Genomic DNA, 17,456 nt, shown 5'->3' with positions numbered 1-17,456 from the left:
AAAGCTGCACTTCATTGTTCACGTTTTATGCAGCTCTGGAACCTTCCAGAGTTTTTCTGGTGGGCTGTTTCTCTTTGTACCTGCTAGCATCAAGCTAACTGCTGCAATGCTACTTGAACAGAAACTGAAAAATATATCGAGATGTAAAACAAAAGTTAGTTTAGTGTAATGGAGATAATTGTTTTTACATCTGACATTAAGGTTTGAAACGATTGGAAAGCAGCACATCTGGAAAAATCACAACTTTTCACCACATTTTAAAAAGTGTGAATTTCTGAATTACACTTTTTTTTTTTGCCAGATTTACAGAAATGTTTGTGAACTTGGTCGTATTTACCTAATTTGTAAGAAACATATTAAAGATGATGTTAAATGTGAAAGTTAAATATATGGAGCACAGTTACAAAGTCCAGCCACCAGAGGGAGACAGGGAGAAACAGCCCTGGATCATCAAGCTTTTCTTTTTGGTATATACGAAGTTACATTAGCTAAATATCGACTTAGTTGCACTTTGATTTAACGTTTAGATTTTCATTTAGATTAAGATTTAAAGGTTCAGTGTGTAGAATTTAGTGACATCTAGTGGTGAAGTGTCATGTCGCAGCTGAACACCCCTCCCCTCCCCCTCTCCTTCCGAACATGAAGAAGAACCTGTGGCAGCTTCAGTCGTCATAAAAACTCAAAAGGTTTTAGTTTGTTCAGTCTGGACTAATGTAAAAAACATGGCGGCCTCCGTAGAGAGGGTGTAAATATAAAGTATTTAAATATAAAGTATTTGAATATAAAGGTTCTTTTCTGGGGTAAAGAAAACTACAGTTCATATAATTTAAATCCTCACGATGTTTAGTGAAAACATCGTGAGGATTTTTCTACATTAGATTTCTGCTGATAGATCCTTTCACCTGAATCTTTCACACTGGAGCTTTAATTTTACACTTGAAATATAGATTTAGGTTTAAAAGACTTATGTGGTTTTGATATTTAGATTCAGACCTAACATTCAGGTTTAACAAACATCATAGTAGTGAGTGTTTTCAGGATTTTTCAATGTGCAGTTTATTGAGCATAACAACATCATTATCAACCCTGTTCTTCAATCGTCTGAATAATCACACAGGTTCGTCACGTTCACACATTTTCTTGGTGTTTGTTGTGGAAAAGGTAAAATGCTACTGGAAGTGTTTGGATCTGACAGAAGAACGTGAGACAGCAGGGGGCGTCCTGTCAGATTTCAGAGTTTAATCAGCAGTTGCTTCATCTTCTGAGACTCAAACACATCAACCTGGAAAACTGAGAACACAGGGACAGCTGAGTTCTACCAACAGTTTGTCGTTGGGTAGAAGTGATGAACAGGCCACAGTCGTTACAGTCGAATGAGCCAAAACATGTGTATTTGAAGAGGGGGGGTGGAAAAGCTGGCAGTCCAGGTCTGGTGTAATCCGGATTAATCTGGAGGTCTCGATCTCTGTGCTCTGTTCTCTGGCTTCAATCTGTTCTGTGGTTCCTGGATTTGAGTTTGTCGCTGGGGCAAAGATCGTTCACACTCTTCCTTCTCCTTCTCCTCCATATCTAACGAGAAGATCGTCTCTGGTGAGGACTCAGGTGAAGTGGGGCATTCGGCTGCAGGTTCTGGAGGAAACAAACAAGTTCATCAAAGAAAATCCAGACAAACAAGATTCCACATGTTGAGAGATTCTAACTGACGACACTGAACGTTCCAGCAAGACGCTGCTTTTAGTTTTACACTAAAATCTCCCGTCATTGTGTCGTCGCTTGTTGGTTTGTGAGCTGCTGCTCTGAGGCCTCAGTTTGACATCCAGCGCCATCTTGGTTTGTTGAAACTAGAAGGAACCATATTTAGAGGAGCAGGGGGTGGAGCTCAAGGACACACCCACCCCCACCTGCACCCATAGCTGTCATACCAGCTGTCAATCACACTGTGGTCTCCACCCCCAACACATCAGTGCTTTCTGGTCCGTTTGACTCGAAATGATCTTAATTAATAAACGAACATCAGCTGTTTGAAGACGACTGAGACAAAAACTCCTGAGGACAAAGTTCACTGACGTTAGAAAGAGAGGAGACGTTTTCTACACAAACTACCAGAGGAGACGTTTTCTACAGAAACTACCAGAGGAGACGTTTTCTACAGAAACTACCAGAGGAGACGTTTTCTATACAAACTACCAGAGGAGACGTTTTCTATACAAACTACCAGAGGAGACGTTTTCTACAGAAACTACCAGAGGAGACGTTTTCTACAGAAACTACCAGAGGAGACGTTTTCTATACAAACTACCAGAGGAGACGTTTTCTATACAAACTACCAGAGGAGACGTTTTCTACAGAAACTACCAGAGGAGACGTTTTCTATACAAACTACCAGAGGAGACGTTTTCTATACAAACTACCAGAGGAGACGTTTTCTACAGAAACTACCAGAGGAGACGTTTTCTATACAAACTACCAGAGGAGACGTTTTCTACAGAAACTACCAGAGGAGACGTTTTCTATACAAACTACCAGAGGAGACGTTTTCTACAGAAACTACCAGAGGAGACGTTTTCTATACAAACTACCAGAGGAGACGTTTTCTACAGAAACTACCAGAGGAGACGTTTTCTATACAAACTACCAGAGGAGACGTTTTCTATACAAACTACCAGAGGAGACGTTTTCTACAGAAACTACCAGAGGAGACGTTTTCTATACAAACTACCAGAGGAGACGTTTTCTATACAAACTACCAGAGGAGACGTTTTCTACAGAAACTACCAGAGGAGACGTTTTCTACAGAAACTACCAGAGGAGACGTTTTCTATACAAACTACCAGAGGAGACGTTTTCTACAGAAACTACCAGAGGAGACGTTTTCTATAGAAACTACCAGAGGAGACGTTTTCTATACAAACTACCAGAGGAGACGTTTTCTATACAAACTACCTGAGGAGACGTTTTCTATAGAAACTACCAGAGGAGACGTTTTCTACAGAAACTACCAGAGGAGACGTTTTCTATAGAAACTACCAGAGGAGACGTTTTCTACAGAAACTACCAGAGGAGACGTTTTCTATAGAAACTACCAGAGGAGACGTTTCTACAGAAACTACCAGAGGAGACGTTTTCTATAGAAACTACCAGAGGAGACGTTTCTACAGAAACTACCAGAGGAGACATTTCTACAGAAACTACCAGAGGAGACGTTTTCTACAGAAACTACCAGAGGAGACGTTTTCTATACAAACTACCAGAGGAGACGTTTTCTATACAAACTACCAGAGGAGACGTTTTCTATACAAACTACCTGAGGAGACGTTTTCTATAGAAACTACCAGAGGAGACGTTTTCTACAGAAACTACCAGAGGAGACGTTTTCTATAGAAACTACCAGAGGAGACGTTTTCTATACAAACTACCAGAGGAGACGTTTTCTATAGAAACTACCAGAGGAGACGTTTTCTACAGAAACTACCAGAGGAGACGTTTTCTATACAAACTACCAGAGGAGACGTTTTCTACAGAAACTACCAGAGGAGACGTTTTCTATACAAACTACCAGAGGAGACGTTTTCTACAGAAACTACCAGAGGAGACGTTTTCTACAGAAACTACCAGAGGAGACGTTTTCTACAGAAACTACCAGAGGAGACGTTTTCTATAAAAACTACCAGAGGAGACGTTTTCTACAGAAACTACCAGAGGAGACGTTTTCTATAGACTTCTACAGAAACTACCAGAGGAGACGTTTTCTACAGAAACTACCAGAGGAGACGTTTTCTACAGAAACTACCAGAGGAGACGTTTTCTATAGACTTCTACAGAAACCACCAGTCGCCCCCTGCTGGTCATTACATAGTAGACAGGTTTCAGATGCTTCTGCTTTGGCTTCACTTTCTGGATCCAGAGTCTGTTTTACCTTAAAAGAGAATGTCTCCATTCGTTTTTTTTAAATACTTCACCATCATGTTTTCCGAACCTTAACCAGGAACATTGAGAAATAAACTTCGCTCCACTTCAGTGTGTCTAACGTTTCAAAAAGGTATTTTGTGAGTTAAGTAAAAACAGTTCTTTCTTTGTGAATGTCACGTTTCCCTCCTGTAACCACTTTCTGCGTTTGTGTCGATGTCGGGGTTCAGCATTCCGTCGTGCAACATAAGCTATATTTACCGCTTACGTGGCCTTTGCTACTTTCGTGCGCTTCATCCTTTTCCTCCTCATCAGTGTCACCTGAGGCCTCTTCAACCCGGCGATCAGCAGCAGCAACCTGGGCCGCGACTTGGTGAGCCAGCTTCTCAGTAGCGTCCCCTTGGGAAACCTGCAGGAACCACAGGAGTTTTTAATATCACCGGTCACAGAGATCACAGAACGTCTGTCACACCCCATCGTCCCACAAAAAACTGTTTTACAGTAAAAATCATCAAAACCCACAAAACTTCAGAAACTATCATCAAACAAATGTAGATTTTCATAATTCGAGTCAAACGAATGGTTTCACAGACGCTGATAAAAGGATGTGAAGGATTCTCATTGGTTCAGTTTCACGTTCTCCTCCCTTTACAAACAAATACCTGCAGACGACTTCCCATGAGCCTCAGCTGCACTTTGTCTTTACAACGTGATCTTTAAATAAAAAGTTGTGTCACGGCTCGGAGACAGAGGTTAATCAGTTTCTCTAAACATGATGGAGAAAACACAGGAACTGAGCAGGAAACAGAATCAATGTAATAACGTGTTTTTGTCCAGAGACGACACAACAGGGGCCCCGAGCTGAGAACGGGCCCCTGACAACGTCACATTCACAGCGACGCCCCTTAAGTTTCTGCCAAAAGCTTCATGATGTTTGGTCGAAGACGAGAACGTCCGTGGTTCAGTTCGGTGTCGGGCCCCAGGTCCCATTTGACTCGGACCCCCAGAATCCCTTGAAAGCTTTTTGACATTCACTTTTCCGCTCTGAAAACTTTTTTATTTGTAACGAAGGGAAAAAAACGGAAACGAAATCAGCATCACGTCAACATCTGAACGACCTGATCACAAAAACACGTCAAACTCAATTTTCTGTTTCACATCTGACGACAGAAACAGAAAAACACAAAATCTACGTCGTCAGTTTTATCATTTACGATTGTGAAAAAGTTATAAATAAAGATTCTTTACGTTACTAATGAATCAATGAATTATTTTCTTGATGAACAGATTAATTTTCTCTTGAACATCAGGAAAAATTATTTAACTAACTAGAATAAAAGGAAATCATTTCTCATCACGATTTGTTCATTTAGTCACTAAAAATAAAAAACTTTAGCAACTGAAGTCATAAACGTTTGAAATAATTTTTCTCTTTTTGTCAAGAAAATTATTTTGTGTGAATAAATAATCAATCAGAAATTAATTAACGTAGATTTAAAGAAAAAGCAGATTTTCTGTCACCGTCGCGCTTTTCATTTCACTTTTAATCTTCTAATCCAGAGTCTGACGCCAACACAACCTCCTGACCAATCACATCTCTCTGCCTTTCAAACCACAGCGAACGCCACGTCGAGCGAGGCCTCGTCTTCTGGCGTCTGCGGCAGCGACGACTTCCCCTGGTTCACAAAGCCTGGATGAGAAAGACAGAACCTCACCGGTGTCGCTCCTCACCGAAGCACCATAGCAACAGTTTGCTCTCACATTCTTTACGCCCGCGAGCGCTGAAACGCCACCGCAGCTGCGACCTTTGTGTTTTTATACGAGTCGCGAGCTGCTGAGCGGCGGGAAACAGAGAAACCGTCAATTGTTTGGACGTTGTGCTGTTCGAGCAAAGTGAAACCAGCCGGAGAGAAATCTAGCAACGTTCAGACGCCATTGTTGTGTCCTGTGGGGGTTTGACGTTAACTGTAGCGAAGGTAACGTTGTTTTTGTAGCCCCCCCCCCCCCCCATGTGATCACTTCATTTCTTCTTTTGCAGGAACAACTGGTTTTCCTCTCGTTCTAACTCTTCATCTCTTCTCGTCTTCACCTTCAAACTTTCATCTTCTCTCGTCTTCTCTGGTCTTTGCTTCTTTTTCCTTCTGTTGTTTTTCTTCTTATCTTCTTCAGAATCAGGTTCAATCATTAAACCTCAACATCCTGTTTCTGCAGCTCCTCTCTTCCTCCTCCACTCCCTCCCACTCTAACTCCTCCTCTCTTCCTCCTCCTAGTCTTCCTCCTCCACTTCCTCTTCCTCCTCCTCCTCTCTGTTACTGACCGGTCGTTGACATCCTTCGTCTCTGATGAACCAGGTAACTTTGACATTGTCCACGTGCGTCCTGCAGCTCACTCTTAGTATCTGAGTCACAAACGAGCAGCAGCTCATCATCATCATCATCATCATCATCATCATCATCATCATCATCACGTCACAACGTCTCTCCGCTCCAGCATGAAAAGAACCATTCATCCAAACCCTCGTAATCCAGACTGTTTGTGCTGTGTGGGAGAATAGAGGTACTACTAAGTTGTTTCTCAAAGCAAACGTTTGAAAAAGGTCGACGACTCTAAAGAACACACTTGCCTTAAATTCATCAGGAGTCCGAGTTCTGGCCGCGAGGCAGCGAAACGTGTGGAGGGCAACAGATTTAAAAGAGGAGCAGCGGGTGATGATGTCCACCTCCTCCATCACAACTTAGCAGTACTCTACCTCTGCACACGGAACACAACACGGCGCGGTGCTTACCAGTTGACCCCACACATTTGTTAGGTTATGCCCCCGGCGTCCCTGCAGAGGCACATATATGATCCCGCTGCAGTTTGTCCTCTCGCACTAGAAGCTTCAGTCAGGACACAACAACACGACGGAGGAATAATAGGAGGCCGTGGGGGGGGTTAAAAAGGAGGGTCCACTCAGCAGTTCTGACTGTGGACCATATCCCAGGACACACAGCCAATCAGGGGCAGACTTCACCTGTTGCCATGACGCCCGGCAGTGTCCGGTGTAAGAAGGGTCCAGGAGGGTGAGGGTGGAGGAGAGTAACCCTGACCTAACCCTAACTCTAACTCTAACTCTAAACTAACTCTAACCCTAACTCTAACTCTAACTCTAACCTAACTCTAATTCTAACTCTAACTCTAACTCTAAACCTTACTCTAACTCTAACTCTAACTCTAACTCTAACTCTAAACCTAACTCTAACTCTAAACCTAACTCTAACCTTACTCTAACTCTAAACCTAACTCTAACTCTAACCTTAACCTAAACCTAACTCTAACCTTACTCTAACTCTAAACCTAACTCGAACTCTAACTCTAAACCTAACTCTAACTCTAAACCTAACTCTAACCTTACTCTAACTCTAAACCTAACTCTAACTCTAACTCTAACTCTAAACCTAACTCTAACCCTAACCTAACTCTAACCTTACTCTAACTCTAAACCTAAACCTAACTCGAACTCTAACCTTAACCTAAACCTAACTCTAACCTAACTCTAACCTTAACCTAAACCTAACTCTAACTCTAAACCTAAATCTAACTCGAACTCGAACTCTAACTCTAACTCTAAACCTAACTCTAACTCTAAACCTAACTCGAACTCTAACTCTAACTCTAAACCTAACTCTAACTCTAACTCTAAACCTAACTCTAACTCTAAACCTAACTCTAACCTTACTCTAACTCTAAACCTAACTCTAACTCTAACTCTAACTCTAAACCTAACTCTAACCCTAACCTAACTCTAACCTTACTCTAACTCTAAACCTAAACCTAACTCGAACTCGAACTCTAACCTTAACCTAAACCTAACTCTAACCTAACTCTAACCTTAACCTAAACCTAACTCTAACTCTAAACCTAAATCTAACTCTAACTCTAACTCTAACTCTAACTCTAAACCTAACTCTAACTCTAAACCTAACTCTAACTCTAACTCTAACTCTAAACCTAAATCTAACTCGAACTCGAACTCTAACTCTAACTCTAAACCTAACTCTAACTCTAACTCTAACTCTAACTCTAACTCTAACTCTAAACCTAACTCTAACTCTAAACCTAACTCTAACTCTAACTCTAACTCTAAATCTAACTCTAACTCTAACTCTAACTCTAACTCTAAATCTAACTCTAACTCTAAACTAACTCTAAACCTAACTCTAACTCTAATCTAACTCTAACTCTAACTCTAAACCTAACTCTAACTCTAAACCTAACTCTAATCTAACTCTAACTCTAACTCTAAACCTAAACTCAAAAAGCCACATTTGGACATTTGCAGAAACTTTTTTTACGAACAGAATCTCTTTTGTGTAAACATGTAAAAAAATCTAAAAATGTTTAATGAGGTTTGAAAAGTGAAAATAAATGAGTTATCCGGGACAGACGGGCGTCGTGATTGGCTGCAGCAGATCTCATTTGTATGAGAGAAGGAAAATATTGAAAAATAAAATACAAGTCAATTAAAGTGGAGGTAACGAGACGCAAAGAACAAACAGTGACTATTGAAAATGATGTTTCTGCCTCAATGTGTCTCCAGAGGTTTCAAATAATAAATGATGATTCTGGATTTCATTGTTCTGTGTTTCTTATATTTCTATTTTTAATTTATTTAACAATCGACCGCAGCACAGTTTCCCTCTGAGGGGGAAATGAATTTGTTTTGATTCTATTCTATGGATGAGGTAAAATTTCATCTTAACTTCTCTCAGAGCAGAAATCAAGGAAATAAAGGAGGAACCATGGAAACAGTTTGAGCCATAAAATGTGTTTTTAAATGATTCACAACTTGATCTTTACTCGTTCTGTTTCTTTTATCTCTCTTCTTCTCTTCGGCTAATTGACGACTGGAATCTTTTTAAGCTTGATCGTGTTTTTTTTTCACTTTTAAAAGATGTTTTCTTAATTTATCTGTTTTAACTATATAAATAAAATGATTATTATACTTGATTAAAAGGATGTAACCTCTATAGTGTTTCTGTAGAGGGCGCTGTGGCACCAGGATGACAGAGAGAGGCCTTGGAGGGAGGATTGGTGTGTGTGTCTGTGTGTGTGTGTGTGGGGGGGGGGCTGCAGACAATCTGGAGGGGGGGGGGGGGCTAGCACTGCAATGCAGATCATCAAGTGAGTAGGGGGAGGGTGTGGGGGGGGTCAGCTCTGCGGAGGAAAGATTTTCTTCTGAGCCTCGGGTGGGGGTGGGGTCGGGTGGGGGCGGGGGATTCCCTGAAAAATCATCTTTAAATTCTCACATTAGAAACAACGCTGCTTTCTGATTGGTCGGCAGGTGGACGGTTGGTTTCATTTCATCAAATCAGAGCTTGTGACAGGTTTAAACTGCAGGTAACCATAGCAACACAACTGGCTGGTCGAGAGAGTCCCGGCTGTTTTCACCTGGTTCTTCATCGAGAACTTTTTGGTCTTTTTTTACAAACAACATGAACAAATGTGTAAAATGTGAATTCTGGAGTAAGAAATGATTCTGAGTCTGAATGATGAGAACAAACGACCCCGTGGAGACAGAATCATTGATGAACTAATTAAGTGATTTACTTCAACTCTCTAATTCATGTAACACACATCATCATGGTCGTCATGGTAACAGATCAAAGAGCGTATAAATTAAAATCCTCAAAGAAGTTTAAGAAAAAACAGACGAATCAAAATGTGCAAACGAACCGAGAAAAGTAGAAAGTATAAAATCATTTATTGACATTTGATGTGATTTTTTTATAAATACTTTGTGCTGATACAGTTTTCATTCCTGACGATAAGTGAGGAACAAGTTAAGAATAAATACCTGTGGTTTCCCTCCAGACAGTGTGATGGTGAAAACAGACCACGTGTTCTTCATGCACAGACGACGGTCGTTACGTACATGTGACCGACAAAAGAAGAAGGTAGGTACGTTTAGAGAGAACCAAACCTCAGTCCTCCAGGATCTCTTTCAGTCTGTCCTCAAAACAACATAAAGCTTTCAGACACCAGCGTCATGCAGGACGATCAAAGTGCTTCAGTGTCGATACCGCGTGAGATACACAAAGTACCACAAACAACCGCCGGTCTCAGCGCACACAGCGGACATGGCAATAATTGCATATTAGGACGATATATCATATATCACAGCGACACAGGATACAGACAAACTCTCAGATTATCATTTAACATTTCAGGACATTTCAAACGTCACGTTTCCTCTGATCAGAAGGAACAAAGCTTCAGATTTTACTCACGTGTTCAAGTTACAGGAGCAGAAAGAACATGATGATTTATTCTACAGTATTAATCTGGTTTGAATAAAATCTGCAGTTAAATGTTGGGATCAGGGAGTAAAACATTTTCTTTGAGCCTTTGGTCAGTACAGTTCAGTGACGATTGAACTAATGAAGGTGGATGATGCTTAATTCTCAAGACTTGAAACTTCATTGTCTGTTTTTAAACCATTTCTCAAAGCGTGTTTTTAATATTATGGGGTCAAAGTTCAGTTGAACTCCACGTGAAGCAACTTGCCACAGGAAGCAAGAGATTAACGGGTCTCCTCGCTAACACAGACAATACAAATACGATGCAATATTCGTCCGGGCGTCTTCAGGACAGAAGTCGAATCAAAATCCAGGTTCACTCGTTGTACTCGTTGAGTCTCTAGGTCGTTCCACTGATTTTAAACTCAGTCTGATTAATTCTGTAGAATTACAACAAGTCGAATTCAAGATGTCTGACCCATAGTTGGGTTAATGCGATGACTCGTGATGGTTTTTTAATACATGAGATGAAACATGTCACAAGCTCTGGTGTTTCAGGGGCGTGGTCACACCATTAAACCAGATGCATTCAGATCAATTCCAGATGTAAATCTTCACCACGGGTTAAATATTGTGGGTTTCTGAGCAGATTAACGATGGTCCACTAAATATGAACCAAAACTATTTTTACAACTCCAGGGGGCAGATTTTAAAATCTAGCACTGCCACGTCTCTTTACAAGTTAGCAGCTAGGTTTAGCATCATTGCCTCCAACAATATTACTTGATTAGAGTGTTCGTCTCTGGTGTTTGATGGATAATTGATGTGGACGTTATCGCCACCTACTGCACGTTTGCATATTTGTAGTTCTACGTTCTTGTGTGGAGATAATTTGTAAAACGAAGATTATTTTAATAACAGACTCATTAGTGTGGACGAGCTACTGAACAATCTGACTGATTTAGAAGAAAATAAATAATAATTATATTAATAATAGGATCCTCACACTGATGCATTCAATGTTTCACATTTACTCAGGATTTAAAAGTTCTCTGAAGTTCGAGCACAGTGTTTTAGTCTGAATTAATTCTCAGAGTTAGATTGTTCTGATGTGTTTGGTGGATGTTGTTCACTTCAACATCCTCCTGCTTTCTTACGATCTCAGAAGCTTCTCACAAAATGAACCTACAATACATGGAAGTAGAGAAATCATGAGACTCAAAGGTTTAGAACCTTGTAAGAAGAACGCTCGTCTGATTCGCCTGATACAGTTTGTTGTTCCGTCATTTCCCTCCTTCATTATATTTTCATGATCACCAAATCACAGTGCATAAGTTTAAAGCAACAACATTAAAGCCAACTGTTATTATTGCCGATAACAAGTGAAGGTCTGAAGGCTACGAACCCTCCTGACGACCAAAGGTGCAGCTTTGAATGTCAAGACTCGTTCCAGTTTGGTGACGCTACGGACGTTATTTAGCGCTTCTGTCATTGGTGTGTTACCGTCATTGAGTGTCAGCACCTCTTCACACTTTTCTTCTCTGAATGGTTCACACTCCATTCCAATGGACTGATTCCAAGTCCAGTTTAAGAGAAACTGTCTTTATCAGAGTCGGGGGAGGGCGGCCGCGAGATCTCAAAGAAAGAGCCTGATGACTTCCTGGATTTGAGGAGACGAAGCATCTCAGCTAACTGAACCTCCAGTGCCACCATGCGACTGTTCAGAGATCTGATGTCTCCTCTTAATTCTTGTTTCAGCTCCAGGAAGGAAGCTTGCAAGCTCTGCTCTGGTATCGGACAGAAAACTTTCTTCTCCTCAGACTGAACTGGACTCCGGTCCTGTGGCGTTCTGGCGTCTCCGACATTGTCCAAACGGAGGTCGCTCTTTGTGATGCCACTGTCACAAGAGTCCGTTTTCTTGAGGGACATTTCATCATGAGACTTAGTTCTATCGGGCAGAGTCTCCATGGACTCGGCCTTGGAGACGCTGCTCCACGACTCGGCCTTCACGACAGACTCCTTGAATCGTCCCCAACCTTTAGCTTTGGGTGGGTCTGCGGATTTGCAGCCGCTCAGGTTCTGGTTTTGTGTTGCAGGAGTGTGGAGCATGACTCGGCTGGAGGTCCTGGATGAGGAGGATGTGGAGGAGGTGGTGGGCGTGGCATGGCTCTCCATCACCATGACAATACTGGTGGAGGCCAAGACCTCCGGACCTCTGGGCTGATCGAGGTGATCCACACCTTTCTCCACATCACTGGAAGCCTGGCTGCCTCGCTCCACTGCGAGCCGCGCCTCCCTCTGCTGACGGAAACGCTGGAAGAGTCGTCGGACTGGATGGTCCGCAGGGAGGTTCAGGGGAGCCTCGTTCTTCCTCTTCAACATCTCCTCCTCCTCACGTTTCACATCACTTATCTTGCGGAAGACAATCTGTTAAAAGACAGAAAAGTTTTACTGCTCAAAAAGTGTCATCTGTTTTTTAACCTCAGAAAAATCTAAATCTAGATTTTTTAAAAATCACTTCTTTTGGTTTGAATACATTTCGGTGTGTTGGTCTGAACCGTGGTCCGAGGAACCTTTCACACATGTTTGTCCACAGGTCTGAACCAAACAAGGTGTGAAAGAGTCTTTAATGACCAATTCATGTTCAGGCTAGTGTTAGCTTGCTTGCAAACTTAAGCTACATCCATACTACTAAGTTTTCATTTGAAAACCGAGTTCACATTCACACTATTACATATGAGTTTTAAAACGCGTCTCTGTTGCTATGGTTTCCAGCCTCTAAGGCTCCACACTAAAATAAACAGGCTCCAGTATAAATCTCCGTCCATTCTACCACGCATGAAAATACGTATCATGTGACCACTCCTGCACCGTGTACATGCGTGTGCTGTTAGTTGCAAGTTAGTTTGAGTTTTTAAACTTTTAAGTGTCTGTAAAAAAAACCTCTGAAACGCTGAAGTATTCAAAATTCAAACTTAGTAATGTGGATGTAGCGAGTGAGCTTGTGCAGAGAGTTAATAACAAGCATGTCCTCAGCTCACTAGAGCTAATGAATGAATTATTCCCAGAGCTTCAGGCCATGAATTAAAACTGCATGTTCCTGGAGAAGTGTGTAGAATGAACATCCAACGCTTCTGCTGTTAAAACTGTCTCGTTCATTATTATTACCTGTGCTCAGTGAAGAATCCTCTTCTCTAAAGGTTTGATTCACATGAGGTCAGGATTAACAGTCTGGAAGTTAAGCTTCTGTACAACTGCAACAACAAATATGTCTGGAAGGAAACTTCATCTCTGGCTTATGTTCAGAAGTAAAGTGTGTTTGAAAGAATGAAGCTGGAGGCGTCAGGAGGTGGATGAGGTGGATTAAGTGGATGATGTTGGATGAGGTGGATGAGGTGGATGAGGTCTGATGATGTTGGATGAGGAGGTCACGTCCAGACTCTGGTCTCTGGTTCAGACAGTTTTCTGGATCTGGTCGGGGAACGACGTGGTTTCACTCAAATCACCGGTTGTTGATCAATATAGTTTTTTTATTGCTGAAGCAAAGTGGAAGTTGAAACTTAACAAATGAACTCTGAACAACTTAGTGAAAGTTAAATGAATAAACTGAAGCTTTGGTCCAGTAGGATCCGGCTGTTCAGACCCAGTCCTCAGCTCTTGTTGTAGCACACATAGAAACAGTGGTTCTTTAACCTCCTGCAGGAAACTCTCCAATGAACTGCTGGTTCAGATCATGACAATCAGAAAGAACAGAAAGCGACACAGCAGCAGATCAACACGTCCGTCCACTAAATATGTGAATACAAGGAGGACGAGTGGATTCAACCTTTACAACCATGAGACGTAATAAAAACAAACCTTCAACAGCTTCTTTTTTTTTAACATAATTTATTTAAGAAAATCTAAAACATGCAACGAACGAGACATTACACAGAAAACAATTCAAACAAATAATAAAACAACGGATCAATGGAACAACATTCTTTCCCAATCTGAAGATGTGATGGTTGTAATATTATGAACATCTTTCTAATGACTTTTATTCTATAGGTGAATATATATTTGTACGGCCACATATGTACATATATGCCTATCTATACAGACACACACACCCACACACATACACAATTACCTCCGTATATACATACACACGACCACATACTCTGTCTAACCAACCAAAGTGAGAAATGAAAGAAACCCACAGAACCAAAAACAAGTCCATTTCAAGATGGAGGGGGGGGGGGGGGTTATCATTTTCCTTGCAACCTATAAGCGAATATGTAGATGTTGGACCTCCCTCTTTCCAAATTGTCCCTTCAACAGCTTCTTCAACTGTCCAGGTTTCAAATGTGACCCGACAAATAATCAGCTCATTGATTATGATCAGGATCAATACAGGTTCTAAAACATCCCAGAAGCTTATTTCTACATTGATTCAGAAAACAACAGCAACATTAGTTCTTTCAAACACATTCATGTCAGTGTCATTATAGATTCTGTCTTTACAAAGTGAGACTGAACATCTGGGATGAAGGAGGGCCAGTGTTTGATTGACAGCTGATCTCTGTGCGGAGCAGAAACGTCACCACGACGAACTTTGAGCAACAAACATGGAGACAAAAGAAGTTCAAGATTTAAACACAGAATCTAAATCACTGCTTTTAAAGACTCCAGACTATTTGAGTTTACACAACTCAGCTGAGGATCCAGAATAAACCAGAACTCCAGCATAGAGAGGCTGAGTGAATGTGGTCTGGACTCTGTGGAGGAGAGTCATGGAGTCAGAGACGCTGTAGAAGGACAGAACACCTGCACTGTGATCCAGGTACACTCCTACTCTGGAGGACGGACGACCTGACACTGGAGTCTGGATGCTGTTGTGATAAAAGTTATAAATGTTTCCATCACAATATAACCTCCAAGATTTATCATTGAATCCTAATCTACAGTCACGTGACCCCCCTGCTCTGTTGATATTCTTGTATGTGACTGCTACATCAACTCCTCCTCCTCCTCCTCTCTCCACCTCCCAGTAACAACGTCCAGTCAGACTCTCTCTACTCAGGACCTGAGGCCAATCAGTGAATCTGTCTGGATGATCAGAATAAAACTGTTCTTCTCTCATTAATGTCACTTTTCTGTTTCCCTCAGATAATAACAGACGTGTGTTTGCTGTGTTTGGATCCAGTGTGATTTCCTGTGAATATTTGAAGAAGTCAGCTCTGGTCTTGGGCTCTGGTTGTGGCAGTAAAACATCCACTTGAGACACAATCTGTAAAATCTTTGTCTCTGTCTCACTCAGAATGTCCTGTAGTCGACCTTTGACCTGTGACACAGCTGCTGTCACGTCCTCAAAGTACCTCAGAGGACGGATCCTGATGCTGGATGAGTGTGTAGATTCACTGAGTGACAGTGAGGGGGGGTAGTTGAGTAGAAACTGGATGTGATCCTCTGTGTGTGAGAGCTGCTTCAGTTCATCGTCTCTCCTCTTCAGCTCAGTGATCTCCTGCTCCAGTTTCTCCTGAAGCTCTTTGACTCGACTCACTTCAGTTTCCTGCTGGGATCTGATCTGCTGCTTCACATCAGAGCTTCTTTTCTCCAGCAGACGGATCAGCTCAGTGAAGATCTTCTCACTGTCCTCCACTGCTTTATCAGCAGAGCGGCTGACGGCCTCCTCCTCCTGTTGAAGCAGCTTCACATCTTTCTCTCTGTCCTGGAGTCTCTGCTGGATCGTTTGTCTCCTCGGCCCGAGCTCTCTCTGCCTCTCAGTCATTTCTGCTGCAGCTGACACTGTGTCGTGGTCTTTATGTTGATCCACAGAGCAGAGATAACAGATACACTGCTGATCAGTGCGGCAGAACATCTTCATCACCTCATCGTGACGAGAGCAGATGTTCTCCTGGAGCTTCTCGGAGGGCTCCACCAGCGTGTGCTTCTTTAGCGGAGGTGACTGAAAATGAGGCTGGAGGTGTTTTTCACAATAAGAGGCCAAACAAACCAAACAGGACTTGAGAGCTTTGAGTTTTCTCCCAGTGCAGAAATCACAGGCCACATCTTCAGGTCCAGCATAGCAGTGATCAGCAGGAGCAGCTTGGAGTCCAGTCTTCTTCAGCTCCTCCACTAAATCAGCTAACATGGTGTTTTTCACCAGGACAGGCCTCAGTGCGAAGGTCTCTCTACACTGAGGACAGCTGTAGATTCCTCTCTGATCCTCATTGTCCCAGTGGGTTTTAATACAGCTCATACAGTAGCTGTGTCCACAGCCAATAGTCACTGGATCCTTCAGTAGATCCAGACAGATCGAACAAGAGATTCTTTCTCCGTCCAGTTGATTTTCTTGCTGCGCCATTTCACCCGCTGCCAGTGACTGTAGAATAGTTTCACTTCCTCTGAACACAAACAGAGTCTCTGCTCCTCCCCCTCTCGTTCACTCCTGCAGTGACTCAGCTCCCACAGTTCACGTGTTGTTCACTGATTCTTACACTGACACGTCTGTGACGGGAGGAGACAGAGAAACCTCCTGACTGGGAGGAGCTGGTTGTGTTTGAGAGCAGGAAGAAGCTTTACTACATTTCTCTGCCATGAGCTGTTTGGGAGTGTTTTATCTGTGTCATCACATTTCAAAGTGAATGTTTGCACAGGGAGCTGTCACATTCAGCTCACAACAGCACAGGTTGGAATATTATTCACGTTTCAATTCTCCAGAAAGTCAATAAAGTTTTTAAGTGGAATAAAAAAAAACTTACAAAGTGCTTCACACATGAGAAACACAAGTACAAATACATGAAAACCCACTAATGGAAGAGTAAAAGTATAAAAACTCTACAGGTGACAGAAATGTAATCATGAACACCCTTTACAGTAATACTATCAGGGTACGATAACACCACCCAACTCACAAACCAACCAAAATACCTCAACCCAACCCATAACCTAGCAAACCAACAGACGGACAAGTGTTGGGACCTGGTCTCTGTGAACCATAGCTGGGCCTACATGTGGAGTCAAACGCCTGACCACATGTCTCCTTTGCTCTGGAGACAAAGAAGAGCTTCCAGAACTCAGTCTCCCAGGTGCTTCATCTTCACACACAGGTGGTAAAACTGCTCCTGGAGACAACTCTCAACCACTATTGGTCACTGTGTGCCCCATGACCCATGAGGTCACCAGGCCGATATAAGCCGAGTTTCCCCTCTTCTCTCTTCCTCCTCTTCCCCTGCTGACCTCTCCTGGAGGAGTAGGTTCTGCTCCTGCTCTCCCAGCCAGGGAGAC

The 17,456-nt window shown here is 42.3% G+C and overlaps 3 protein-coding genes across 11 annotated transcripts in view; all 3 read right to left on the bottom strand.

Annotated features, from left to right (window-relative positions):
* Positions 1-1,219: 1,219 nt before the first annotated feature.
* Positions 1,220-6,847, bottom strand: LOC138411092 (protein FAM133A-like). Of its 8 annotated transcripts, none has more exons than XR_011243746.1 (3): positions 6,692-6,847; positions 4,168-4,315; positions 1,220-1,629 (listed from the first exon to the last, which is right to left on the bottom strand). XR_011243746.1 is itself a non-coding variant. In XM_069529651.1 (3 exons), exons 1-3 carry the CDS (start codon positions 6,632-6,634, stop codon positions 1,445-1,447), a joined length of 438 nt encoding a protein of 145 aa, XP_069385752.1. In that variant the 5' UTR covers positions 6,635-6,685; the 3' UTR covers positions 1,220-1,444. The 8 variants fall into 8 exon arrangements, 2 of the variants coding, with proteins under 2 accessions (XP_069385752.1, XP_069385753.1); XR_011243748.1 differs by lacking the exon at positions 6,692-6,847 and adding an exon at positions 6,224-6,333; XR_011243745.1 differs by lacking the exon at positions 6,692-6,847 and adding an exon at positions 5,622-5,777.
* A 2,783-nt stretch (positions 6,848-9,630) lies between these two features.
* The window catches only part of kcnh1b (potassium voltage-gated channel, subfamily H (eag-related), member 1b), a 41,598-nt gene continuing 33,772 nt past the window's right edge, over positions 9,631-17,456 (bottom strand). For both annotated transcript variants that reach the window (XM_069529644.1, XM_069529645.1), the window contains one exon: positions 9,631-12,611. In XM_069529644.1, coding sequence (XP_069385745.1) covers positions 11,772-12,611 — 840 coding nt within the window. In that variant the 3' untranslated portion in view covers positions 9,631-11,771. The remainder of the gene's footprint in view (positions 12,612-17,456) is intronic.
* Positions 14,168-17,317, bottom strand: LOC138411090 (tripartite motif-containing protein 16-like). Its single transcript, XM_069529649.1, has one exon. The coding sequence runs from the start codon at positions 16,531-16,533 to the stop codon at positions 14,860-14,862; it is 1,674 nt and encodes a 557-aa protein (XP_069385750.1). The 5' UTR covers positions 16,534-17,317; the 3' UTR covers positions 14,168-14,859.

Source organism: Paralichthys olivaceus, chromosome 8, assembly GCF_024713975.1.
Source record: "Paralichthys olivaceus isolate ysfri-2021 chromosome 8, ASM2471397v2, whole genome shotgun sequence".
In the NCBI taxonomy this organism is placed as follows: domain Eukaryota; kingdom Metazoa; phylum Chordata; class Actinopteri; order Pleuronectiformes; family Paralichthyidae; genus Paralichthys; species Paralichthys olivaceus.
The sequence above is the reverse complement of the archived record's forward strand: the minus strand, read 5'-3'. Positions and strand labels throughout refer to the sequence as shown.